Source organism: Mastigoproctus giganteus, chromosome 3 (genome assembly GCF_048544385.1).
Source record: "Mastigoproctus giganteus isolate SK-2022 chromosome 3, ASM4854438v1, whole genome shotgun sequence".
NCBI classification, from domain to species: domain Eukaryota; kingdom Metazoa; phylum Arthropoda; class Arachnida; order Uropygi; family Thelyphonidae; genus Mastigoproctus; species Mastigoproctus giganteus.
The window spans coordinates 47,606,971-47,634,766 of NC_143577.1; the positions used below are offsets into that span (position 1 = coordinate 47,606,971).

Consider the following 27,796-nt stretch of genomic DNA (forward strand, 5'->3'; position numbering starts at 1 on the left):
CCTAGCTCGCTCGCTCTCTCTCCCTCGCTCGCTCGCTCTCTCTCCCTCGCTCGCTCGCTCTCTCTCGCTCGCTCTCTCTCCCTCGCTCGCTCTCTCTCCCTCTCTCCCCCTCTCTCTCTCCCTCCCTCCCTCCCTCTCTCTCTCTCTCTCTCCCTCCCTCCCTCCCTCCCTCCCTCCCTCTCTCTCTCTCCCTCCCCTAAAGTGATCCAGTTTTCTTTTGAGTGTGCAGCTTTTTTGACATCCGGTCTGTTTTTACATCAAAAAAAAGGGTAACCATTTTCATCAAACTTTAAAACGTCTATTTTTATTTCAATATTTAATACCTGCTTTTTTTTGCTTTTGTGCTCATTTATTTTACACCATGGGTAGTAAAAATTGAGTATACAATTTTATACACAAAATATACAACCTATCAAAATATGCAACATGCGACTTCATATGAGTACACTTCAAATTTTTTTTCATGCATGTAATGGTAGACAAGGTGTCAAAATAAATAGCATGCAACTTGCAACATGCATTGTAAGGGGATGCAGTAGAGCAGAATGGGCTGTACTTTTAAAGAATTTACTGCATGTTGCAATAGTATTAGTTACAATGAAATATTATACCCTCTTTTCATAATAATAATGATATAATCATTGGTTAAAATATCAAAAAATTATTCCTATACAAATATTTGTTGTGATTTCTTCATTGCTGCACATTCACTGCTAGTCATATATGGAAGGCACTTCATGTGAACTATAGGTGTATAAATTTCTATCAAATTACCTATAAAAAAAAAAAAAAATAGATGTCCCATGAAGAGAAAAGTTTATTTGTATATATACCAGGCATTAAAAATTCTCTCCTAATTGTAATTAAGATCTACTTTAAAAAGATGAATATTTAAAAAAAAATAAAATCTGGAAATCCTAAGTAAATTCAATACTACTGTTGTTCCTAATATCCCTTTACCACTGGGCAGATATATCATTAGATCCCAAAATCTGCAAATTCATTTCGTGGTCTCAGCATGTGTCCAGACAGGAATATGTGATTCAGACAGCTGCACAAAGGTACACAAGAAACCTAGTTGGTCACCAAATGCAAGTGGAAAGCTTCCAGAAGGGAATTGTCAATTCAGAATAAAAAAATTATTAAAGGCATTGAATTGATATTTATACATAACAATTTTCACTTGCACAGGCAGTTGGTGTGTCCAATATCATCTTGAGAAATCTTAGACTGGTATTTTACTAATACAGGTACCGGACCATTTATCCAGCTTCCAGAAAACTGGCGGGATTTTTTTTTTTACAACGTGCAGGTGCAGAATATACTAAGTGTGAATCATAGCAATCAATCAGTTTCAGTATGACAGCTGCTGAGTACACTTGCTCCTCTACATTTATGCGATTATTTGTTCCAATTTATTATAATTTTCATTTAATATCATGTCTAAAAGAAACATTTTGTGCTCAGTATATCGAAGAAAGTAGAGTTACTTATGAGACTCTATAAAGGTGCTTAAGTGCGGCATTTGAGTGAGGAGCATGGTGCTGGTGCACCTACTATCTATGATATCAAGAAACAGAAGGAACAGATATTCAAATTCTGCAGTGACAGTGATGTGCCTAAATTAATGGACAAGCGGAAAACTTTACACCAGTCGAAGAGTGTAGACCTGGACAGAGTGTTGCTTGAATGGATTAGGCAGCTGAGTGAAAAGTTTCCACTTGATCATTCCATTATAATGGCCCAAGCTAAACTTTTTCACGAAGAATTAAATTTGACAACTCCATGTGAATATTCATCTAGGCGGTTCAACAGATTTAAACAAAGGCACGGCATTGGCAAGCTGAAGGTTTGTGGAGAAAAGGCTTCTGCAGACCATGATGCTGCAGGGCATATTTAGATGAATTTGCCAAGTTGGTTTCCGATGAGGGACTGTTAGCAGAACAGGTGTACAATGCAGATGAAACTTCTTTATTCTGGCGTTACATACCAAGGAAATCTTACGTAACACCAGATGAGTCTGCACCAGCAAGATATAAGGATTCCAGGGAACGACTTAAGATACTTGCATGTTCCAATGCAGCCGGCACCCACAAGTGCAAAATTCTCACTGTTGGGAAAAGTCAGAATTCTAGAGCATTTAAGGGAGTCAGGGTGTTTCCTGTGATTTATAAGGCAAATAAGCTATCTTGGATTACAACACAGATTTTCACTGATTGGTTTCTAAAGAACTTTGTGCCTGATGTCAGGCTCACTGTAAATCTGTGGGACTACCTGACGACTGCAAAATTATTTTAGTGCTTGATAATTTTTCTACACACCCTCCTGCTGAAGTTCTAGTCAAGGACAATGTATGTGCTGTTTACTCGCATCCCAATTGTACTTCGCTAATTCAGCCTTTAGACCAAGGCATTCTTTGTGTGTTCAAGTGCAGGTACAGGGATGTATTCCTGCAAAAAATGCTAGACACTTGCAACAAAGGTACAGAGATAAAAGAATTTCAGAAAGCATTTAATGTTAAAGATGCACTTTGGAGTGTAGCAAAGTCCTGGGACAATGTATCCAAGGATACTTTGATAAACGGCTGGCATAAATTATGGCCATCTAACTTATTTCTTGATGGTGATGATGAACCTGATTTTTGTGGTTTTCGTATGTCTGGTGAGGAGGAAATAGTGAAGAATTTATTGGAATATGCAAAAGGTTTGTCATGTGAAGTAGGAAGTCACTTGATGAAGGGGCTATACAAGAGTATAAAAATTGATTGTGATGCTCCAACTCACTGATAGTGAAATTGTAGATATGGTAATGAATGCTGATAAGAACAAATCAGATGAAAGTGGTGATGATGACGATGGTGATGACAGTACACTGAAAGAAGAGAAAGTGTCTATAGATAGGTGCATCAACCTGACTGAGGAACTGATTTGGGGAATGGGGCAAAAGAGCTTCATCAATGAGCAGCATATAATATAGATGTATAAAATAAAAGAGGTTTTCATTAAAGAAAAACCAAAGTATATGAAACAACAGAACCCAGAAATTCAGGTGAGCGACTCTTAGACTACCTCAATTCTCTGTTGCCTTTCATAAAATTCGCCATCAAACTAGAATCGGACAATACCAGATGTGAGGGCATGTGCCTGCAGACAACTGTCTATTGTAAACCAATGTGTGCTGGCCAATTTACTAACTTCTGGTCAGCACACGCATGCAGCGATCTTCTTGCCACTGCACGAACCTTGTTAACCCTTGCCTGGACCCACTCTAGTTCTGTAGATGAGAGGCGCACTGAGATTGCTAAAGTCAAGGTGTGGCTATCCCACCAGTATCCTTGACAGGTGTGACCTACAGGCACATGACCACGTAGTGACCAACAGGAACATCCAAGGTAATGACTCAGCTGTGAGCACCTTTATCCCAAATCACCCAAACCTATCACAACAGGTTTCTAGGGTCCTAAAATCACATGGGATAAAATGCATACAACTCCCAGGCAGAAAGTAAAGTTATGATCCCTCATCTCTAAAGTGAAAACACCGGTTCCCACGGTGCAAAGTAGTCTAGTCTACCGCATCTCTTGCCGTGACTGCACTAGCTGCTACACTGGGGAAACTGGGAGACAGCTCGGAAAACGTTTTTTGGAACATGAAAGAGCCATCTGCTTAGCGGACATAGAACACTCAGCCATTGCCGAACACTTCTGGTCAACCCAACATGACATTGACCCACACGGTGATGTCGTGATTATAAATAGGTCCCGCCACTACCAGTGACACGCCTGGTTGGAGTCGTTGAACATCACATGCTCTAATGCCTCAGTCAACAGAAGCAGTGGATGTAGTGTCCACCCTATCACTGAAGCAACCATTTTGATGAACGACAAACATTCGCAATGTTCACATACATCACAGCCACAGGCTTCAAACACCCAACAATTAACCATCACATCATGCAGTTCATATACATGACTGGCAGTACATGCCCTCGCATTCCACACTCTTAACTGTCAGTTTGACTGATGAATGTTAACAAACTGAAAACTTTTGTATGTATTTAATTTAATATATGTGTTTTCCAATTAATATTAAACTTGCCATTTATTCTGTCTCCATTTCGCTCTGTGTCACACAATAATCCACAATAATAATAATGAATCCAGAGCATACAGGCCTCTTTAATCATAAGATTGTATTCTATGATAAAAATGTGAATAAGCATTCAACACATATGACATATCAGTATGAAATGCAACACCTATTTCTGCATTTCTTACTATGAACTACACATCTTTCCTATGCTTATTTGTTTGCAAGTGTCTAATTACAATAATATTTCCTGCCACTTGAAATTGAACAAGTTAGGTAATGTATGCAGTGCATTATATTTCAGTCATGTTCAATTTTTAATTCTGTAATTAAAGAAGTGAAAATTAAGTAACTAATCTTGGTACTAATTAATTTATAATTAATATGTGCACATTGATACAAATGTGCATCACAGGGCAGCCTGACTTTAAGAACCATTTTCTTCTGATTTGACGGATGAAATGCAATTTACTTATTTTCTCATGGATTTTAATAACTGAAATTTAACACATTTTTGTTGTAATTAATACAATAAACAAATAGGTATAATTAACGGCATATATTTAGTGAAGTGATAACATGTGCACTGAGTAAATTTCTTTTCTTGACATCCAACATATTGCCCATACATTCCTCCAACTAAAGGAATGAATGATGCAAGAAAGCAGTAACAAAAAAAAAAAAAAAAAATTTTCCCATATGACCTGTCTATCCCCTCCAATAGTTTGTCCAGTTCTTCCTTGAATTTATTCAAGCTACCCACCTCCACAACAACTAATGGAATTTTGTTCCAACAATCAATCACATGCTGGCTGAATGAAAACTTCTGCACATCTATCCTGCAACCTTCAATTTCAATTTATGCCCCCTTGTGTGTGTAGTCTGAGCAAGAGGAAGGATGTCATCAGCATCGCTTGCTCAATTTATTCAAAGCTGTAAACACTTCAGTCAGATCACCTCGCAGGTGTCTAGTCTCTAGAGGCTGCAATTTACAGAACTGAATCCTTTCTTGGGGAGCCACCCTTTTGTTTCCCTCCTCTGCACTTAAAGCAGCAGATCTATCTTTCCTAAAATGAGTCTTCCAGACCTCTATGCAGTTGACATGGGTGGCCAGGGCAATGTTGAGTCAGTTTGGTGTGACACAAGCAATGGGAAAACAAAAAATGAGAACATGAGTTTGTTACAGATCAAATTAATGTTAAGAATAACTTTATATGGTAATAGAGTGGGTCAGAAAATCAGAATGTCTTATAATGGTTTTTTTTTTAACTTTCCTCATTTTGACTGGAACTTGTGTTACTGGTCACTCACACAGTAGCAAGCTTTTCTGGATTTACCGGATGACTGTTTTCTGCATCAACATGTTAAGGGAGCAACATTCTTGACCTGATTATCAGCAGACTCTTCATGCACTAAGAATTTAATAGCTGTCAACTTTTGACTTTCAAAGAGTTGCAGATCAGGCATTTGTAAGTGGGGGGGGGAAGGGGGCTTTGGGACAAAACAGGTAAAAGCTAAAAAAAAGAAAAAGGAGGTATTTTGCAAAAAAAAAAAGCAGGAGTGCTTTCCAAAGAACAAGAGGAAAACATGAGATATTTTTTTTTTTTTTTTTTTTTTTTGGAAAGAAGCAGGTTTTTTTTTTTTTTAATGTCCACACTGAACAAGAAATTAAATTTCACTGGCAAAATACAAATTTTATATTAAAATACAGCCATAGGACTGCTTACCTTTATGTTATGCTTTTGAACATTAGCTTATCTAACATTTTTCTATCTATGGATTTCTGTTTGGATATTCGATTAGATAAACCGATTTTGTCTGCTTCAAGAAAGATAGCATTGCAGACCTATCTCTCTTCAGAAATGTCAAGTCAAAGTTTTGTTGTCTAGACTTTGCTGTCAGAAGAATTTCCAAAGCTTCACCAGAAAGAGAAGCTCTCAACTCAGTTTTTGTTTATCAAACCTGGCTGAATATTCTCTCACACTCAGCATTGAGGAAATGTTAAACTGCCAAGCATGGCTTGGGATAATCTGTTATACTAAAACAAATATAAACCTCCTTGTGAACTTGTCAGTTCCCAAAACAAGTGCAACAGTATGTTAATTCCTTCTTTTTTTAAAAGAGCATCTGGTAGGTTCTCATACTGAAAGTGACAGAAATAATGTTAAAAAACACATTGATTCACATTTCTCTATATTTAACAACACAAAGCAGTACTAGAAACTTGTCCACAAAAGATTTTAAATATCAAAATTGTGCACTGCCAATTGATGAAATCTGTGCTACCTCAGCACTTATAAGGACATCATTTTTCAATGGGCACTTGTGCACCTTAAAGTGACATTCAACCATAATACAGTCAACCAATAAATCCAGAAAAGCTTGCTACTGTGTCAGTTACCAATAATACAAGTTCCAGTCAAAATGAGGAAAGTTAAAATCCCCCATAAGACATTCTGATTTTCTGGCCCACTATGTTTTTGTATACAGTTATTCTTTATACTCATCTGCTTGTTTTACACTCACCACAATGTTAGCAGTAGAAATGCCTGAGACTAAGTCAGAATCATCTTTCTGCTTTAGTCTGCTATCATAATCAGTTTTCAAAATGGAAAATTTGAAAACGGTTGGTAAAATAAATTTGCACATAATGTTCTGAAACAGATCTAGGAGTAATGACCTCAGAGCATGGGTGTGCGGTACCTTGGACTGAAGAATTTTCAAATGGAGTTTGGGTTTTCAAATGATGCCACTAGCATTTAAAAGAAACAAGAAAATCACTTTACTGAAGCCAAAAGAAAGAAACATGAACAGACCTTCTGCATGCAAGAGGATAATATTCTTAGAATTATTAGCTTGTTTGGAATTGCTTTTACCAAACGTTTGCAATTCAGAAATCTTCTTCTTGAGTTCATTATTTTTCTTCTTTGAAAACTTTCAGATCATGAGCTGGATTTAAACATGTGGCAGTGTCACTCACTAGTGACTGCTTGTTGTGTTTTTCAATTTAGTAACTTTGGAAAGTGCTTACTTTCACCATCTCTAACCTGTTCTTTAAACAGCATTGTCAAAGGTTGTCACTCTTTCCACGAGTCTAGTTAAATGTCTTCGATTAAATATCGTCACAGTTAATCAAAGACAGCCAACATATCAATACATGCTTCAAAATCTTTTTTAGCTTCAGTGACATGCATCAGTTGAAATTGAATATATGAATGGAACAAACCTGAGGAAGGGGGCATAAACTCAAATTGAGGAAAGACAGTTGTAGAATAGATGTGCAGAAGTTTCCTTTTGCCAGAGGATAGTTGATTGCTAGAACAGACTTCCATATGTTGTTGTGGAAGTTGATAGCTTAAATAAATTCACAGAATAACTGGATAAACTTTTGGAGCAAATGGGAAATTGTTATTTTATTTTTTTTCCGGCCAATGCTGTATAAGCTTGCATCATATGCTTCTACTAATGCTAATATCTTTCCTTTTAGCACTTCTTGCTTGATAGTAGTAAATTTCCACCTAATATTCATGCTAGGTTGAAAGGCATGCAACTTCCTTCACAGGCACATTGTCAAAACTAATTGCAAGACAGTTTTTTGAAGGGATCCCACATGCTTTCAAGTTGTTCAGAAGAAGACACCTAATGTACCTTGTGGAGTCCCTTTCCAATGCTGGCACTGAAAGCAAGCTTCTTTCAATTTGATAATTTTTTTTTTTTATTATAAAAGATAACCACAATGGGATACAGCTTGGAATCACTTTGATTACTGCCATCTGTAGAAATCGAAATGGACCATTTTTCACTGAAAAATGACTGAAATATCAGTGAAATTTCAGTAATGATGCCTGTTGTTTTTGTTCTTCCACAACCATATTTTTTGTTATTTTCCTATCAGAAGAGATGCAAATAAACATTCAGCACACATGACAATCATCACTATGAAATGCTATCTATTTTTGCATTTCTTTCAATGCACTGCATGTTGTCCCTATGCTTAATTGTTTGCAAATCATCACTATGAAGGTGCCTCCGTAGCCAGGTGGGGAGGAGCAGCAGTGCGTAGCACATGCTTCTTGATCAGACCGGGATTCGAGCCCGTGACCACCAAATAAGGAGGATGTGGTAAGGTCAGGGAATGACCACCGCATATCCCCGGAGCAATGTGACCTTAATTGCTAATGCTCCTAAAAAACCAAACAACATACAAATCACTATGAAATGCTATCTATTTTTGCATTTCTTTTAATGCACTTTATGCTGTCCCTATGCTTAATTGTTTGCAAATGTCAACATACAGTACACCAGGCAAACATGTCACCTTTTTCAGATTTTACACTACACGAAAAGTTTTACATACGTGTCTTCTGAAATTTTACATCTTATTTCTTTGGCATTTTACTGAAAGACTTAACTAGCTTTGCACTATACAAGTAGTGTGAAATGATTACACAAAATAGAACCATGCTATTACCCCGCATTTCTATTTTGCAATTTAGACTATCACAGCACAACTGATGGCCAGTTCATTAACAAAAATAAGTAGAACTTGGAAAAATATTTTAAAAAGAATTCAAAGTTTAAAGTAATTTTATTTATTGTGAAAAGACAAAGAAAAACTAAGTTTTGGAAAAAGAGGACATTGATGGAGAAGGGGCAAATCAAGTAAAGCTACGGATATTTGAAGATAAGATATCCACTAGGTCGCAGTTATTAGAGCGTACTGATATAGAATTTATTTAAAGATGTAACTACTGTCAAGGATAAAGGGATGGGATTTTACTTTCATAAAAGGTGACTACAATGGTCTCAGACAGTTAAATTTTATTCACTGGGACCTACTGATGACATACCATATGTACGGGAATTTTTCCAGCAAGGATAAGAAAGTGATTATTTTGTTTGTATTAGGCAACTGCTGGCCACATCTTGTGTACTGTATACAGTTCTGGAAAACCAATTTTTGGAAGGATGTCAATCTGATTGAGGCGTGTAGGCTTTGAATGAAATTGGGTAAGCTAAATCTTTACTACTGCTCACACAGCACACATGACCTGAGAGACAAACTTAAAATAAGAAAAGATAGATATGTGGAAATTGGCTTAGAACTGCCAAGTCTCTCGTTGGTAATCTAAAAAAAATTTTTTTTTTTATTTATCTCTACAAGAATGATAAATCTTAGATAGGACACACCATGGCTTTCATACTGTTCACCTACACTGCACAGAAATTCATGATTGCTAATTTGTAACTCCCAAATCCCTTTATTAGTAAATTTATTATACAAAATGTATAAGTTTATTAATCAAAATAAGTTACATTACAGATCCATGTTACACATTTCTACCAACAAGCTACAAGTATATTTATACCATTTCAGAAAAAAATGCATTTCTAAAGTCCAATGACCTGCCAGAATGCAGTTTCAATCACTGCTTCACTGGAGATGATTTCCCCTAAAGGAAACTGTGGAGGTGATTAAATGATGAAAAAAGTGAGTCTGTTGAAGAAATGTTTAGTGAATGTGGTGTGTGTGTGTGTGTGTGTGGTGTGTGTGTGTGAGAGAGAGAGAGAGAGAGAGAGAGAGAGAGAGAGAGAGAGAGAGAGAGAGAGAGAAAACTTTATATCCTAACCATTCAGTTTCTTAAGATGGACTGAGCCCCTACAATTCACCAATGTACTGGCACAGCTTCTGAGGGACAACATCCAATTTTCAGACTCCAGCACACACTCTTGTTGTTGGTATACTTAAATCATGGACACCTATCTATCAAGCTTGTTCATTTTGCCAATTGCATTGTGATTCCAGAAAACAATTATGAACACTCTTTCCCCACCCACCCAGACTGGCTTAAGCCTTTCAGACAGTTGTCATATCAAAAGAATGTTTATTACAGTCCTCACCTCTGAGGGTCACATCTACCTGACTGAAAGTTTTTAAATCGGCATTTCTTGCCCCATGCTTAGTTAATGTTTTGAGAAAGATAGAGAGAGCACTTTATATCCTAACCAATTCAGTTTCTTAAGATGGGCTGAATCCCTTCAATTCACCAATGCTGGCTATACTGGCACAGCTTCTGAGGGGCAACATCCAATTTGCAGATCTCCAGCACACACTCTTGTTGTGTATACTTAAATCAAGGGACACCTATCTATCAAGCTTGTTCATTTTGCCAATTGCATTGTGATTCAGAAATACAATTGATCTCTCTTTCCCACCCACACCAGAATGTTCATTACAGTCCTGACCTTTGAGGGTCACATCTACTGACTGAAAGTTTTTTAAACCGGCATTTTCTTGCCTCATGCTTAGTTAATGTGTTATGAGTTGCCTCACTCACTTTGTGGTCCAATTTCAACTCAAAATAAAATTGCATGAAAAAGACACAAATGTGTGTTTTTTCAAATTCTGAAACATACACACATTTGTGATGTTGTTATTGGTTTTACAGAGTAACAGCATCTTAGGCCATATTTCTCCAGTCTATAATGTATATAGAAATAGATATTTATGGACTGATTGGCATGTTGTGAAAATTGAAACACTCAGAATAAATGATTGGGGGGGGCTACTCTCACTGCCTGAGATTGGCTAGCTACAGCTCCAACTAAAGCCTTTAAGAATTCCTCTGGCCTCAGAGGATTCAGGCCACATTTGAGATTTTAAAAATGTAAATTTGTCTTCATGTACAAAAAAAAAAAAAAAAAAAAAAAAAAATTGTTCCACAGAATATGCAATGTTTTTAAGCCATCAACACCCTGCAAAAACTAACTGCATTGTCATATATGCAGAAAATGAAAAAAAACTTTCATAACAACCTAACAATTCAGATTATGGTACTTTTTCTCAACATTATTCAATTAATAATTCTCAAATATTAAATCCAATTAATGTAATTCAGTCCAAATACCTGTAAGAAGATTTCTCATCTTGAAGTGTCCTTTCATGTTTCCATAAGTTGTTTTGAAATATGTATAACTTACCCAAGAGAAGGAAGAACCCGGATTAATAATAGGAAATTCCCCTAAAATAAAAAGTTAACCTTTTTAATGTATTTATATAATGATAACAATTTTACTAAAATAAAATATAATAAAGATAGACCTTTAGACACAGAACAGTATGGCTTTTACAATTGAATGGGTTTTTCAAAAGGAAAGTAACAACAAGAACAACAGAAAAAGTGCAAGGTTTTAAAGAAGCAGTACTTGTCATGTTATTGTTCTTGGGATTTCCTGGTGTAACAACTACTCTGGTAATGAGCAAAATTCATAGATCTACATGTGTACTCTATGGTGTACAAGTGCATGCTCATGATCAGTAGAAAAGACTGGTTAACCTACAATGCTGGTTAAAGAAGCCTTTATTAAAATTTTTTCCAGTTTCTGATGATATTTTAATCCAGACCTTCTCAAACAAGTATCCAGTGATGGGCCCACTATACTGTCTGAAGATTATTGGTTACCGATGGGGTGGATGTACTCTTAAACAATAATAAAGTTAGATTAATAAACTTAGCAGATGCTGCAATTCTTTTAACAGTGGGTAAGTGCTATTGGTGTATAATGAGAGTCACAACCAAATATGTGGTCATGGATATCAATGTGAAATTCATTAATAAGATGTAAGGTTGAGAAGGGGGGGGGGACATCAAATTTTTAAAGCTGTCAAATGACACATTAAAATGCATTTTCTAAAAAATATATTTTTATAATTTTCTTGTGCTTGTAATCATTTTAAATACTTGAACTAATTTCAGTATGTTTTTCCCAATAATTATACCATCTCAATGACACTTCTGCTGTTACAAAGTGCATTATCCTCTATTGCCAAGGATAGTAAAAAAAAATTAAAGGGTTCCTAAAACTACATGGGTCCATTAAATTAACTCTACATGTGCAATTTCTTTTTTCTATGAATATTAATGAATATACAATACTCTAATCACAATAATACTAATTACAGTAAACCCTTGATTTAACGGACTAATAGGGGAGAAGGGCTGTCTGTTAATGCTGGAAGTCCATTAAATCGAATGTAACCTCTGGAGGGGGGGGGCTTTTTTATTGTTCTTAATGTAAAAAAAAAAAAAAAAAAAAAAAAAAGCTTTAATATAAAGCTTTTTTTTGATATCCATAAGTCAAAGGCCAAAATTATGTTGCAATTTGGCCTTTGACTTATGGATATCAGAAACTGTTTTTTTATGCCGTAAATTTCACAAACACATGCTACTGAGACGCCTTGTTCTAATTTCTCAATTAGCTCTAATTTCTGTGCCACATTTAAGTTCGCACACTTTCTTTTAACTCCTCTATCACTTGATGCCATTTTAAATTGTAAGGATTGCAAAATTAATAAATAAAGTCACAATTCAGAAATAACAGAAACACTCTGTATACAACCTGACTGCACAATAGCTTGAGGCAGACTGAAACCAAAACAAAGTGAGTCAGTACACCTGCAGTTTAGTGTCCCAAGTCACATTCAGCTCACAAGTCACTGCCTACTCTTATCTGTTACCTGGAAAAACAGCTATTTGAACACATTTTTCAGAAAGAATAAAAAACAATTTTATGACTACAATTTCGTGAATTTGATTATAAAAATAAAAGTAGGTAATTATCAAAACAATGTAAATAGGTAATTATCATTAATTTTTAATTAATAATAACACTGAAGTTTTGAATAACTTAAAAAAAATATATGGTTGAGATTAATATGTACATTACTGTATTATTATTTGCTCAGTCCATTAAATCTGAAATCTGTTATATCAGAGTCCATTAAATTGAGGGTTTACTGTATATATATATTTTTTTACCCAATATGCAAAATTATATACAGACAAAAGGTTATTAATCTAGTAGTGTCATGTGCTTCATGGTGCACCAAATTTCAAAATGGATGCAAATTTTTTTAAGTAAAAGGTGCAAAAAAGCCCAGCATTTTTTAAATATTTCATTTCTCTATGAATTTTTTTTTTTTTTTATGAAAACCCCAAACAAAAGGTATTAGAACCTATAATACTTAGAACTGTGCACTGGTTGAAGGTTGAAAAGATGAAAGAAGATACTTATTGACACTAGACTTTAATTTCTGTAGATTGCAATTTTCAGGTAACAAATGTGAAGGGAGACTGTTCCAGAAAATGGAAGTTGAAGGGATGAATGAGGAAGATAAAAATTTTGTTCTGTGAGTTAAGCTAGACAGCAAAAGGATGTCAACTGGTTGCAGTATGTATTTGGATTAGTTTGGAAGGGGGGAGGGGATTATAGAAGCCAATTCAGAAGAACAGTCTATTACAAACTAAAAAAAAAATGTATACAATAAGTTTTGCAATCCACTAAGAAAATATGAAATATTAGTATAATCCAAGCAGAATTCAAAACACTCAAATTTCTTCCAGAAATTTTACACATGTCAATTGTAATGCGTGCCACGTGTCTATAATAATTAGAAGTGCAGGATGGTTTAACCAGGCAGTGGTGGCACAGGATCTGACAGGTGCCTCTCAAAAATAGCTCTCCTGATTACTCTTTAATTAATGATTAAAATTTTGAAATTTCTTCTAGCTTCCAAAGTATAATCAAGCTTTTACTGCAATGGCTCAATTTTTTTTGAGCACCCGTCAGATGCTGCTCTACCATTCTTGCAACTCATTAATTGCATGAATATTAGCACAGGAACTGACAGAGGCTGCCACCATTAAAAGTTTCAAATTACGCATTTAATTAAAGTACAAGCACAACATTCCACTCCCATGACATCTATAGTCGCACGAGTTGTTTTTAAAGGGTTTGTTATTGTTTTCATATAAATAAATATGCAAAAACAAAACACAACAAATGTATTATGTTTTAAATTATGTTTAAAAGTTCACATGTTTATGGCCTCTTCCAATGGAAAATGAACCAGACTAATACATTGGCAGCTATATTTAATGTCTACATTTTTTTTTTTTAATTTTCAGATTTAATTTTTTTTTTATTAAATAAAAAAAGTTACAATGGGTATTGCAATTCATTGTTTGTTTGTTATTTGGTTTTTAGGAGCATTAGCAACTAAGGCCATATTGCTCTGGGGATATGCGGTGGTGGTTCCCTGACCTTTACGCATCCTCCGTATTTGGTGGTCACAGGCTCGAACCCCGGTCTAATCAAGAAGCGTGTGCTATGCACTGCTGCTTCTGCCCACCTGGCTATGGAGTCGCTTTGCAATTCATTAACAAAAGATGAAAAATAGCAGGTACTGTTCAGGAAGAATTCAAAAACGCTCAAAAAAGATTTTTCCAGCAATTAAAAATAAAACTGGCATTTGTCAGGTGCGGCACCACTGTTTGTGCAATAGATTTTGTTCCATCATGATTAGGTTAATTTAGAGAGTTTTAAGGCAACAAAACTATTCTTAAAATTTAAGGCTGTAAAAAATCCATTTTTTCAAAGAGGCTTCATAAATAAATATTTGAACTAATAGAAGAGATTAATAGTTCATTAATTTTCCTTTTCTATTCTTCTTTCTGTTAATTGCAGCCTTGCTTACAAGTAAGATAACATTCCTTGTTTGTGCTCATGTTACTTTTTCTTGAAAAAATATAATTAACTGAGACTTATATGGAGTACAAGGATTCACAAGGAAATCTATTGGCAAACAGTGTATCCCCCCAGTCACTTAGTACCTTCCCAGTTTAAGGATAAGCTCCATAAACAGTAAAATTATGTTTCTGAAGTCAGAATATCTACAGAGAAGGCTAAGGGAAAAATAATTTTAAGTAAATTTTTAGAATAATTTAAAAGGCAACAGAGTAAAGTATAAAGTTATTTATGGAAACTCACACATGGACTGCATAAGGATTCAAAAGAAAATCTAATCTCACCTTGAAAATATATGGTTAAATTGTGTATGTTTCTGAATGTGTAATTTTTATTTACATTTGCAATGCTGGATATTCTTCTACATCTGCCAGTTTTGGACTAAGTTACCACCCTTCTGATAATGGAATTACTGGTAATATTACACTTCAACGATCTACATTTGCATCTAAGCTATGGTAGATTTTTGTTGACATGTTCAGACTCCTGAAAAACATGTGAACCAAATCTGAATGCTAGAAAATCTGACTTGGCAAATTCACACAACGAATTTAAATGCCAACCTACTACAAACTAGCAATAAGCTGAACAAATATATATAAAAAAAAAAGGTATTCAGTGCAGTGTCTATAAAAGGTGGATTGCAATCTTCAACAAAAAGGTCGGAAAGAGGGATTGTATCTCTACTCAGAAAATAGCAGCCAGATGAGCTTCTCCCTCAGCTGCTAACATCTTTTCAGTTCAAGAATAAGCACTATAAGCTAAGAGATAAATAATTTTGAAAATAACTTTATTGAAATGTATATTAGCATTTTAGCATTTGTAGAGGCATTTGATGCAAGAAAGCAAGCTTATGCAGCATCAGCCAAAAAAAAAAAAAAAACCCACTTCCACTTCACCCCTCTGTTCGTTCAAAATACCTGTCCAGCTGAGCCTTAAACTTATTTAGGCTATCAACCTCCACCACAAGGGATGGCAGTCTGTTCCACCAACCAACCATCCGCTGGCTAAAGGCAAATTTCCGCACGTCTATCCTACATCTGTCTTTCCTCAATTTGAATTTATGCCCTCTCAGGTGATTTTTCTGAGCTAGAGGAAGAATCCCATCAGCATTGAGCATGCTTAAACCATTCAAGGCTTTATACACCTCTATCAGATCACCTCACTGGTGCCTAGTCTCCAGACACTGTAATTTGCAAAACTTAAGCCTTTTTTCGTAAGAGCACCCCTTTGTTCCATTCACTAATCTTGTTGCCCTTCTCTGTACTCGTTCCAGCAGCTCTACATCCTTCTTGAAATGAGGCCTCCAGACCTGTATACAGTACTCTAAGTGTGGCCTGACCATTGCCTTATACAATGGAATAATCACCTCCTTATCCCTGCTGGAAAAATTCCTGTATATCACTGACAATACTCCATGAGCTACTCTTGCAGCCCATCTGCACTGCTCAGAGAACTTCATATCTGCCTGCACAATCACCCCCAAGTCCCTTTCATTCTCTACCACTGTCAGTGTAGTACCACAGAGTTGATACGTTGCTCTGGGGTTGCTGTTTCCCATGTGTAGTACTTTACATTTGTCAATGTTAAACTTCATTTGCCACCTCTCAGCCCATCTGCTCAACCTTTCCAGATCCTGTTGTGTCAGTAGTGTCCTTGACAACCCTGCCAACCTTTGTATCATCTGCAAACTTGGACATTAAGCTTGATATACCATCATCAATATCATTTATAAATACAGAAAACAATAATGGACCCAACACTGAGCCCTGAGGGACTCCACTAATAACATTAGTCCACGATGAGCAGTGTCCATTGATTACCACTCTCTGTCTTCTCCCCCTCAACCACCCCTTTATCCATAGCAGCAATTTGCCTCCAATGTCACACTGCTCCAATTTGTGTAGCAGTCTTCCATGTGCAACAGTATCAAAAGCCTTTTGATACTGTTGCACTGTTTGATTAGGAAACATAACAAAGTACTGCAAGGTTATTGTTATTTGTTTGTTATTTGGTTTTTAGGAGCATTAGCAACTAAGGCCATATTGCTCCGGGAATATGCGGTGGTCCTTCCCTTGACCTTTCCGCATCCTCCGTATTTGGTGGTGACGGGCTCGAACCCCGGTCTAATCAAGAAGTGTGTGAAGTACAGCAAGGTATAACAAACTTATTGTGGAAAATTACTGAAGAGGAATTTAAAGCAATCTACACATTGTAATAGTAGAATCAAGTATAAAACTGACTGTAAAGTGGGCATGTTAATTACTATTTTAAGAATTTCAAATCATTGTTTTGAAAGGAAGTCTGAATTTTCTTTGTTTTTTTATTCTAATTTATTTTTTTTTGATTATTTTATTAAATGTTCTTTTTATTATGTTAATAAAAGAAAGCTGATACATCTTCAAAAACTGCATACTCATCTGCATACTAGATGTCTGCAACATTTATCAGACCTTGTGGGCACTGGAAGTGAAAACCTTACAGAACAAAAAGTCTGCTTGTTAGCTAACTGAACAATCACAAAGTTTAACAAGGTGTTTATAACAATCATATTCATTACTTTACCTTTTTTAAAACATACTGTAATAGCCATTTAACATAACATACTCATGGTAGAAACCATATGACTTCAGAAATAAATATAGTAAATTGTGGACTTAGTTTGGTGGAGCAGCCTTACTCATGAATTTTTATGACCACAACTTTTACTTATAACAGTGAAAAGTCTGCTGCTGAACCACAGAATGCACAGTGGAGAAGAAAGTTGCCAGCTGAGTTTCTAGAAGCATTAAATTACCTCTTTGTGGTCTGATGTCAAGCCCATTGCAACATAATAAAATTCCACTTCCAGTCTGATGTTGCAGACAGCATGCTCCTCAATGTTTTTGATTATGGAATTTGTTTTCCCATTGTGCTGGATCAATTATTGTACATTTCAGGACAGGTTATTTCATGTAAACAATCTGAGCATGAACAACCCATGTTTATATTCAATTGTTAACCACACATGACATTTTTTATGTTAGTCCTCTTTCACTCAGATGTCATGGCATTGCAAATATCGGTATTTCCGATTATGAAATTTGTTTTCCCACTGTACTGTCATATACAGTAGAGTCCCGATTATATGAGGTAATGTGGACCGAGAGTACCTCAGATAATCAAACAAATAACACAGAAAGTTTGGTAAATTATTAAATACACTGTATTTGAATTCATTAACATAATGACTTTTAAATTATACAATAAAACACTTAATTTTAATTTTATTTAACAATAAAACTGTTTTATTACAAAAAAAAAAGTACATGTATAAAAATTACAAGTCATAGACAAGAAAAATGAAGACTTACAATCATTAGCACTACACCTTAATATCATATAAAAAAAATCCTCAGTGGGTTTCTGTTTCATAGAAGCTCCTCGCTTTTTAGTTGCTATATTTTGTAGGTGCCTAAGTAACAAAACATCGGCGGATGTGGTATCCTCCTGCTGTATAATATAAAGTAAAGCTGATTCAATAGCATTTATACCTTCCGTGTGCTTCTTTTTTTTTTTTTTTTTTTTTTTTTGTAGTTTCTATGCACTCTTCATTGTCACTTTCATTTTTTTGTTCATCAACAAGCTTTACATCAGAATTCAGCCACTCTTTAATATTCTCTGTAGTAAGAGTGTCTGAAACAGGAAGGTTACTGGCTAGTTTTAAAAGGGTTTTCTTGTCTCTTTCATCTTCATTTGCCTTGTTGGCTTTATTTTGGGAGCACAAAATATTTTTCCAAAATTTACTGAGTAGATGTTTTAACATTGTTCCATGCTTCTGCAACCAATAAATAATATCCTTGATGTTTATTTTTTTAAGATTCTCCACAACACTGGTCCCTGTTTCAATATTTTGAAGCAGGTGTTTTAAGAGACGTCGCCTATAGTTGCATTTCAAAAAGTCTCCAAAACACCTTGATCTAGAGGTTGAAGAAGGGATATCACATTAGGTGGCAAAAACAGAGCTTTAATGTCACCAAAAACTAGTTTGCTTTTGTCTGGATGGAATGGAGCATTGTCTAAAATTAAAAGTGCCTTATGGGGAAGTTTCTTTTAGTTCAAATATTTTTTTTTGTGCTGGGGACAAATTCTTCATGAAACCATATTTTAAACAAACTTGAATCCATCCATGCATTTTTTTTGATTTGCATAGTTAACAGGCAAATGTTTTACATTTTTTAAAGCTCAGGGGGTTCTTTGACTTTCCAATGAGAGTTAGTTTAACCTTACCCCCCCCCAATGAATTTGAACATGCCTGTACTGTCATTTTCTCCTTGCTTCATTTATAACCAGGAGCTGATTTTTCTTTTCTAGCCGCAAGCGTTTTGGGATGGGAGCCTCTTATTATTCAGGCCTGTTTCGCCACAATTGTAAATGTTATCCAAATTCAAATTTTCTTCTTGAATAATTTTTGCTCATTTAGCAGTAAATTTTGCTATTTCTTCCATACTAGCTGATAATTTTTCCCCAGTGATATTTAGATTTCTAAATCCACAACCTTTTTTTCCCAACAATCCAAACAACCAGTACTTGCAGCAAATTGTTCTTCCCCCTTTATTAAAATGCTTATGAAATTCTAAGGTCTTTAAGCCTATAAAATTGGTCCAGAAATCAGGCCTCCTTTGTCTCTCACCTGTGTGAACCACAAGAGAAAAAAAAAAGAGCTTCAGAAGTTTGTTAAAATTCTCCTTTTTTCAGTGTTTTTTCTATTCAAATTTTCACTATCACATACAGATGCCCTTTGTGAACACCATTTTTCAATTTCTGCTCTCTTTCTCCTCCAACCCCTACAGTGACTTCACCAACACCTAAGTCACTACCCCACTTTTTTTTTATAGTTTCTCCTTGATCCAAGTGTTTTGATTGCATTCAACTTCCCATCTAAAGACATAACAACATGCTTCCATTTTCCACTCATAGTGCTTAGACTAACCCTAATAACATAGATTATGAAACACAAATAATAACACATGACAAATAAAAAATTAGAGTAAAAATTTTTAATCTTTTTTAGTAAATCTTTAAAATTAGACAGTAAAACGTCATGAAATCAACAAATTTAAAAAATCTGCAGGGCTAAGCAATCAACTGGTGCAAGTTCCCGCTCTGCACTGAACTACATACTCTTGTTTTTAATGACAAAGTATATACAACTTTTTGCCAATTCACCTCATATAATGCGGAACCTCAGTTAATCGGGACTCTACTGTATTTATACTTCAATATAACAATCTGAAAAACTAAATAAATGTTTATATTCACTTGTTAATGGCGCATACAGCTTTGCTTTTTTCAGTATAGAAAGCAGTCAAAGTTTAGACATGCCATCAAGATCTTGTAAAAGCCTTTCTGATGGGGGTAAAAAGGAAAATCTTACAAATAAGATAGTTTCAGACGGTTCTATATGGTGTGACTGGGTTTCAGTTTCACTAGATTAACTAAAGGAGTGTTTTGGAGTTATCACCACAGGACTAAATGGAAAAAAAAAAAAAAAACACAACTGATATAAAGAAACATTGATCTGAAGAATTTGAAAGACTAAATATATTCTTGAATTTTTCAAGAATGTATTTAGAAGGAAGGAATTTCTGCTGATATTTTGTATGTTGCATCTCTTCCCACCTACAAATGAACAAACAAAAGGCATTTAAAGTAGGTTATTATTGTTATTTGGTTTTTTTTTAGGAGCATTAGCAACTAAGGCCATATTGCTCCGGGAGATGCGGTGGTCATTTCCTGACCTTTCCGCATCTTCCGTATTTGGTGGTGACGGGCTCGAACCCCGGTCTAATCAAGAAGCGTGTGCTACGCACCGCTGCTCCTTCCCACCTGGCTACGGAGGCGCCCTTAAAGTAGGTGCTCTAAAGTAAAAAATACTGCATGAGAGTTTATAAACTATTTTTTCATGTTGTTTTATGTATTAGCTCATGTACACCCAAAAAGGGGCTTAGAGGGGAACAGGTATCCTGTGTGTGTTATCAGACACTCAGCCTAAAACACTGATGGATCCAATATCTCTCTATTACAGAAGATTTAGGAGAACTCCGGTTGGCCTGCCTCCCTAAAATCCACTCATGCACACCTTCTTGATGGTAAGCCCTGTTACGTCACTTAGGTGGCAACGAACGTGTAGAGTGGTTCTCTTCAAGACACCTGGTCAGCGTGAAGAGGAAAAGACCAAACCCTCCAGCAATGAGAGCACAACAATACAAATGGCCCTCAGTCCCCAGCAGCTTTCACTCTCCCTCTTATGGCAGCGAGAGGATCAGAGTGGAAGCAGAGGGTGCTAAGAATCTCTGGGTATGACCAGGCTGCCATGCACGGAAATTGAACTTGGCCTGTTATAACGTACGATCACTCATCGGTGAAGACAGGATATTAGAGCTGGAAAAGGAATTAGAAAATGTGAATTGGAATATCATCGGTTTGGCTGAAACAAGAAGAAGAAATGAATCACTTATAAGTTTATCAAGTGGAAATCAGCCGTACACCAATGGAAACAGTGAAAGGAGTGAAGGTGGAGTTGGGTTTCTGATCCATAAAGATTTTAAAAACAACATTTTGGAATTCAAAAGTATATCACCAAGGGTGTCAAGACTAATACTCAAGATTTCTAAGAGGTACAAGCTAAAGATTATAATGATTTATGCACCAACATCGAGCCATGATGATGAAGAGGTTGAAGAAATGCACACTGAAATTGAGTCTTCTAGATGAGCAGAAAACCCACTACACTATTATTATGGGAGACTTCAATGCTAAGGTTGGAAAAAGGCAAAACAGCGCAGAAAGAGGAACTATAGGAAATTTTGGAATTGGTGAAAGAAATGAAAGAGGTGAAAGACTTGTGGAATTTGCAGAATCTCAAGGACTGTCAGTAATGAACACTTTTTTCAAGAAAAGGGTGAACAGAAAGTGGACATGGAAGAGTCCAAATGGATTAACAACTAATGAAATCGACTTCATCCTCACTAACAGAAGATATATTGTGAATGATGTTACCGTCCTGAATAAGGTAAATGTTGGAAGCGATCACAGAATGGTAAGATGTACACTTGATATAGATGTAGGAAAGGAAAGGAAAAAACTGACTCGAGTAAATAATACAAAGGTCGTTGAAATAACAGAGGAGGAGAAAAAGCAGTATGTACTGGAACTTAAGAACAAGTTTGAGCTTCTGCAGACTGCTCAGGACCAAGATATCGACGAGGAATATTACAACTTTCTGAAAGTGATAAAGCCCAAGAAACCTATAGGGAAACAGAAATCCAAAGAAGAAAAAATTAGTCAAGAAACACTTGTCATGATGAACCAAAGACGACAAATGAAGAGCAAGAAAAACACTGACAGGGAGAAAATTGAGTATACTGAGTTATGCAAAGCCATTAGAAAGAGACTCAGAGAGGACATAAGAAGATTTAACACAAGAAAAGTAGAACAAGCATTAAGCGAAAACAAAGGATTTAAATCAGCAGCCATGAGCAGTAATACAGAAAGACAAATGATACTGAAACTGAAGAATAGCGATGGTGTACTTATAAACAGCAGAGAAGGCATAATTCAAATAGCAGAAGACTACTATAGAGAATTATACAAGGAGCGAGGGAATGATACCAGCAGTGGGGAAGATGGATTGCAAAGTAGCAACACATACGACATACCCGATATTCTTTCTGGTGAGGTAGAACATGCATTGAAGAAAATGAAGAATCGGAAAGCCCCGGGGGAAGATGAAGTTACTGTAGAGTTTTTAAAATTGGGAGGAAGAGACATAACACAAAAACTGGCAAGGCTCTTCACAAAGTGCATTAGAAAAGGTGTGATGCCTAAGCAGTGGAATAATGCAATCATAGTTTTGCTGCATAAGAAAGGAGATAAATCAGAAATTGGAAATTATAGACCAATTAGCTTGTTATCCCATATCTACAAGTTGTTCACAAGGGTCATTACTAACAGATTAGAAAGAATACTTGATGAGAATCAACCGAAAGAGCAAGCTGGCTTTAGGACAGGATTCTCAACTACGGATCACCTTCACGTAATATCACAGCTAATGGAGAAAGCAAATGAATATAAAACACCATTATACCTGGCATTTGTGGATTATGAAAAGGCATTTGACTCCATACAGCATAAGGCAATGTTTCAGGCACTGGAAAGACAAGGCATTGATACCCCATATATTATGATTTTGAAGAAAATATATGAGAGTGCTACCTCCTTTATTAGACAAGACAAAGACAGTAGGAAATTTAAAATTTAGAAAGGAGTTCAACAAGGAGACACGATATCTCCGAAGCTGTTTACTGCTGCCCTTGAGGAAGCTTTCAGAAGATTAGACTGGTCGCAGAAAGGAGTCAATGTGAACGGAGAGTACCTAAACCATTTACGATTTGCAGATGACATTGTGGTCATAAGCCACGATCCCAAAGAATTAGAGGAAAATCTTAATCAGTTATGCACAGTTTGTAAGGATTTTGGACTAAAGATGAATATGGCTAAAACAAAAGTAATGATGAACAAGTATGCCACGGAAAGGGAAATAATGATTGAAGGAGCAGTAATTGAAAAGGTGGAGTCATATACTTATCTGGGACAAGTTATTAGCTGTAATAATGATAAATGGCTGGAAGTCAAGAGAAGAATAAATTTTGGATGGATAGCATTCAGGAAATATAGTCACATACTGAAGAGCAATATCCCAGTTTGTCTGAAACGTAAAATAATGAATCAATGTATACTCCCCACCATGACTTATGGAAGTGAAACTTGGGCACTCACCAAAAGAATGGAAGAGAAGCTAAGAACTACACAGCGAAGAATGGAACGAATTATATTGGGAATCAGACTGTTAGATAAGAAGAGAAACACATGGATTAGGCAGCAAACTCAAGTAAAGGACATTCTTATCAAAACTAAAGAACTAAAATGGTCTTGGGCAGTACACATAGCTCGAAGACATGATGACAGATGGACTAAGAAAATAACAGAATGGTACCCAAGAGGAGCTAGAAGAAAACCTGGAAGACAAAGGCGGAGATGGATAGATGAAATTCATGAGTTTTTGAGTAGTAAATGGATGGCCAGTGCTCAAAACAGAAGGAACTGGAAAGTTGCTGGAGAGGCCTTCATCCTGCAGTGGATTGAAAATGGCTGATGATGATGACACCCAAAAATAAATTTTTGGACATCACATTTCAACAAGTAATTTTTTTTTATTGTTAGAGCAGAACTGCAAAGAGTTAAATGTTATTTAATTCTATTATATAATTTTTAGAGATCTGACAGAATTAAAAAAAAAAAAGTGAATGTCAGAGAAATGAGAAGTACAGTGGATTCCAGTTATTTGGGCCACTGGTTAATCGGGCCAGCCGTTTATTTGGGGCAAATCTTAAAAAACAGAACCCAATCAAGAAAATAGCCAGGGTTTACTTCGCTTAATTGGGACAACATGCCGTTTAATTGGGGCAGGAGATGGCAGCACTGGAGATTATCCTATGATTCTCTCCGACTGTACCACGTGGTTCGGTCAGATATCTGGAGGTCACAACCATAAAATAATAAAAAAGCAGTCACCTGTTTATTGGGCTTTTCTGTTAGTGCAATCTATCAAACAGATAGTAAACGTGATCTTATTGAATTTGCGAAAATACCGACATCTCAAATTCTGTGGGTTATTATGGTGAAATGTGTTTACACTTGCATGGAATCTTCATCATATAAAAAAAATTTATTTTAAGAATCTACTCTTCATTCCTATTTTTAAAGCTTCCTAACTTGTTAGTCCGTTCTCACTTGTGCGTATCGTGTTATTTGCAATTTGTGTGTGCCGTGTTCTTTGTTATTGATTGCTTATCGTTTTACTGCTTTAAATTTTAACCCCCACCCACAAATATCAGTGAACAGAAATGTCAACTAGTCAGTATATTACAGTACGTATTAATTAAGCTATGCTCGTAAGCGTAAATTTATTTTTAATTTGCTAACCCATGGAAAATATTCTTTCAATTTTCATGTATCTAATTTTTTAATTGGTAAGGTAATAAAGGTTAAATTTGTGCTTAATATATCTTTACTTTTATAGCCTGTGGATAATATTCCTCCTATTTTCGCTAATTAGAATTGCTGTAGAATTAAATAGAATTAAAATTTAATTCACAAACGTGATCACAATGACCGGCGCTTACTACACATCGTATAAGTGAATGGTACTTTACTATGGTGAGTCCATAGTAACATGATTTGATTGTACAGTGAACCAATTGTAAAGTGGGGATCCATTGTATTTTTTACTATTTACGTGAAACTTCGGATAATTGGGGCAGCCACATAATCGGGCCAAAATGCACTAGTCGCGATGTGTCCCAAATAACTGGAATTGACTGTATTAGTAGAGGCATATGATGCAAGAAAGCAAGCTTATTTAGTATCAGCCAAAAAAAAAAAAAAGAGAAAATCCTGTTTCCCCCATCCATTCACTTCAAAAGTCTGTCTAGTTCAGCCTTGAATTTATTTACGCTGTCAACTTCCATAACTACATATGGAAGTTTGTTTCTGCAATCAACCATCTGCTAACTAAAGGCAAATTTTAGCACATCTATTCTTCAACAGTCTTTCCTCAATTTGAATTTATGCTCCCTCAGGTGCAGAATCTGAGCAAGAAGAATCCCATCAGCACTGAGTTTCCTCAAACCATTCAACGCCTTATACATACCTCAATCAGATTGCCTTGCAGGTGCCTAGTCTCCAGATGCTGCAATTTGCAGAACTTAAGCCTATCTTGGTAACATCAACCCTTTTTCACTCACTAATCTCGTTGCCCTTCTCTGTACTCATTCTAGTAGCTCAACGTCTTTCTTAAAACAAAGCCTCCAAACCTGTATGCAGTACTCAAGGTGTGGCCTGACCATTGCCTTATACAAGGGGATAATCACTTCCTTATCCCAGCTAGCAAAATTCCTAATTATCATTGACAAGACCCCATGAGCTACTTTTGCAGCCTGTCTTACACTACTCAGAAAACTTCACATATGACTGAACAATTATCCCCAGGTCTTTGTCATTCTCCACTATCCCAAGTGTAGTACCACACAGTTGGTACTACACTTGGGATAGTGGAGACTACTCTGGGGTTACTGCTACCCATATGCAGTACTTTGCATTTGTCAATGTTAAGCTTCAGTTGCTTGCCTAACCTCACTTGATTACAAACTATCTTATACAGACTACCATTGGCATCTGTCTCCTGATAATTTATACGCGTCCCATGATTTTTCTTCTCTGCCATGAGTCTCATTAGTTCATCTGACATCCATTTGGGCCTAAACCTTGAACAGTATTTCTTAGTTGGTGTGAAGAACCTAGTAGCTTCCAAGATTAATTCCTCGAATGCTTTCCATTTAGAATTTTCTGTTGGTAACATCCATACAGTTGGTCACACTGTATTGAATTTAAAAACTGTCTGAGACAACTGTAGCCACTTTTACAAAAGCAAAAAACCTCTCCCTTTACCCCTGATTCTGGGTGAGAGAATTACATATTTGTTGTTTTAGGGTACAATGTAGAGTTCACATGCTTTGGGTGACTGGTTTAAACTCATATGACTACAGTAATTCATGTACCGTCCTATCTTGTGAGCTCCTCTAACCTTGTGTGGTCATCCAGAGTATAAACAGAAAATTTATTTATATGACTAGAAGTACTTGGACACACACAAAAAAGAGGTTTTAATTCAAAAACCCAATAAACATCAGTGCTTTTGGTCTGTATAACAGCCTCCACCCACTAGACAATTTTTATCAACTTCCAGCATACTAAATTTGCCTCTATTCATTCTACAAAATGGCCTTTCAAACTAATGCCTGAATTTGTTTCACAGGCATTTAATGGGAAGAGGTCCAGGCATTATCATTATATTTGTATTGATTTTTTTAAAATAATTAGTTGTAAAAGTCAATTTTTTAATCACCTACAATCTATTATCTTTGAACAACAACTGCCACAGTGGATTTTGAGAGATTCAGATGAGCTGCAGTGTGGCATCCAACCATCATCCCACATTAAAAAAAAAAACTTACGATTTGTTACCCATATTGGCTTTAAAATATTGCTGTTGCACAGGCATATTCATGGAATATGATATCATAAAACAGAGCTACAATGCTCAATACATTCTATGTTGTATTTCAATATTTGTAGAAGAATAAGAGAAATTTACCTCAATATGGTACGTAGAATACTTTCTTATGACCCTCTCCAGAAATCAAAACGAATATAAAATTAATACAAAATATTTATATTAGTTATAATTTCTGGAGAGGGTTATACAGAAGTGTTCTATATACCATATTGAGGTAAATTTCTCTTATTCTTCTACAAATTCATGGAATATATAATAGCATATTTTAGCTGATATGCATTCTTGAAGGACTCAGAAGTTGAAACCCTTCTGAGGATATAGAAACAATTTTTTTCATATAGTGCATGTCATAGACAGTGATGATTCTCACATTGACTAAACACAGCTGACTAAACCCACATTACCAGAAAAATGGCAGCAAAAAAACTATGACACCTTACAAAAGAGATATGCAATTATTACTCAATTCATAAATCACAGACTAAAAATAACCGCTCTGTAGTTTTTTCCTCTCATCTGATTTTTGTAACTTAATATTATTACCATTATATGTATTTTTTAATTTTAATTAAATTAAATTTTTTTTTAATAATTAGTTGAAAAAGTCAATAAATTTTTTTTAATTAAAGCTACAAAACCTACCTACTACACCTGGCCCATTCACATTCTTTTCTACATCATTTTCATCTGTTACTATCCAATGTCGTGATTCTAACTGATAGGACTCTAACTCTGGCACATCGGGGGGCATGGAAATTCTATAAAATGCATTTCAACAATATATAAACTGTTGCAAATTTATGATCTTTATCAGAAATCTTAAGACAACTAAAGACACGGCATTTCATATTATATAAAATGATATATTTTATAAAATGAACTAGTGATTTCTTATTAAAGATTTTTATTGCAGTTATCCATTCTTAAGTTTTTATTCTTTCTT

General features: G+C 35.7%; 1 protein-coding gene across 2 annotated transcripts in view; it reads right to left on the reverse strand.

Moving 5' to 3' along the window:
* Positions 1-452: 452 nt before the first annotated feature.
* The window catches only part of LOC150087935 (F-box only protein 3-like), a 210,560-nt gene continuing 183,216 nt past the window's right edge, over positions 453-27,796 (reverse strand). For both annotated transcript variants that reach the window (XM_090369278.1, XM_090369277.1), the window contains exons 9-11: positions 27,496-27,611; positions 10,997-11,110; positions 453-774 (exon numbers count right to left, since the gene is read on the reverse strand). In XM_090369278.1, coding sequence (XP_090225404.1) covers positions 668-774; positions 10,997-11,110; positions 27,496-27,611 — 337 coding nt within the window. In that variant the 3' untranslated portion in view covers positions 453-667. The remainder of the gene's footprint in view (positions 775-10,996; positions 11,111-27,495; positions 27,612-27,796) is intronic.